We start from the raw sequence: 1,573 nt of genomic DNA, 5'->3' as shown, positions 1-1,573 counted from the left end.
AACATTTGATTTATTATAATAATTATTTATTATAGAATACAATATAACAAATATTTCGAGTTAAACAATTTTAAGAAATAAAGTATATTTACTTATTTTTGATCAACAAAATAAATTCAAGAGTAATTTAATGTAATATTTACAGTAAAAATATTAAACATGAAACTAAAATCATAAAAAAATTTAATTCAAGTTATACAAATCAAGCGCATAAAAAAAATTATATGTTTTATAATGAAATGTATTTAAATTTACTTTTCAGTAAAATATGCTGCGGCAAAAGGTATTTATATTTATTCGAAAATCGGTAGTATTTTTAACGTGAAAATTAGAATATTTCGAAATTTGTATGTGTCTTTTAACGGTATAATGTCAATAATTTGAAAAAATCAAAATTCAAAGCAGTATTTAATCAAAAAATAGTGAAAGTTGTTTGAACTAATATTTATCAATAATAGTAATCAGCTGATTATGGATACTTCAAGAATTTTTTGTTAGTGTAAAGTTTGTTGTCGTTGGATAAGTATTTAGTGTTCATGTTGAAAAAGCGGCCGAAAAACGCAGTTATCGTATCGTATCTATCGTCAATATAATTATGTTGAATCTCCATGTTTAAATCGAATAGTTTGCCAAATTGTATTAACTAGAAAATTAATTGATCGACATTAACTACAATTGTGATTTCCTTATAGAAATTTGATTGATTTACCTCGTTTCGACCTATAGTTTTAGGTATGTGGAGTGCTACGTTGGGAGCAATACTTCTTAACAGGTCGAAGAGTTTTTTACCGCCTCCTTCGTAGTTGCTACACATATGTTTTTCGAGACTGTAAACTTCGTGTTTCTTATACGAAGGGCCGCCCATGGGGGAGACGTCACTATGACCCGTGGCTTATATTTTTTTAAGGTTTCTGCAATTTCGAAGAAATCTCCCAGTATAAATGTAATTTTCTCCCTGACTCCATAAATCTCAGCATTTCTTTTCGCGAATTCCAATTTATTAGCATCGTTATCCACAGCGATTACTTGTTTGTATCTTTTGGCCAATTGGATGATGTTACCACCAGCACCACAAAACGGATCCATAGCGACGTATAGGCCAGGACATCTCAACGCTATGTGTGTACTTAAGATTTCAGGACAAACTGAATAAAATGATTCTAAAAAAAAAACGTTATATAATGTAGTAAAAAACTTAAGTTTGTTGAAATAATAANTTATATAATGTAGTAAAAAACTTAAGTTTGTTGAAATAATAATTTTATTACCATTGTCCATCATGATTCCTTCGTCGAATTTAGAAAACAATAAGTACCTCTTATCCCATAAATGTTTTTTAATATCATTAGGCCGAGTTCTAGTTGCGGATTTTTTGTTGTTATTATTTTCACGACGTAAATTTCCATTCACTTTAGTTTTTTCCAGGCCTTCTGTAGTAAAAAGTTCAATTTTTTTACTTAGCAACGCACTGTTAGTGTAAGATGTTATAATTTTTTCGGTTAATTTTTTAGACTGTATTCTATTACATTTGAGTGAATTTTCTATTAAGATGCGGTTTTCTTGATTTGTTGTA

At 28.5% G+C, this 1,573-nt stretch overlaps 1 protein-coding gene across 1 annotated transcript; it reads right to left on the bottom strand.

Annotated features, from left to right (window-relative positions):
• Positions 1–220: 220 nt before the first annotated feature.
• LOC126909493 (trimethylguanosine synthase-like) lies at positions 221–1,548 on the bottom strand. Its single transcript, XM_050691921.1, has 2 exons — positions 1,269–1,548; positions 221–1,160 (listed from the first exon to the last, which is right to left on the bottom strand). Exons 1-2 carry the CDS (start codon positions 1,279–1,281, stop codon positions 766–768), a joined length of 408 nt encoding a protein of 135 aa, XP_050547878.1. The 5' UTR covers positions 1,282–1,548; the 3' UTR covers positions 221–765.
• Positions 1,549–1,573: the final 25 nt, after the last annotated feature.

The sequence above is a fragment of the Daktulosphaira vitifoliae genome, unplaced genomic scaffold (assembly GCF_025091365.1).
Source record: "Daktulosphaira vitifoliae isolate Bord-2020 unplaced genomic scaffold, ASM2509136v1 Scaffold_452, whole genome shotgun sequence".
Classification (NCBI taxonomy): Eukaryota; Metazoa; Arthropoda; class Insecta; order Hemiptera; family Phylloxeridae; genus Daktulosphaira; species Daktulosphaira vitifoliae.
Note: the sequence above shows the minus strand (reverse complement) of the source record. Positions and strands in the feature narration are given on the sequence as shown.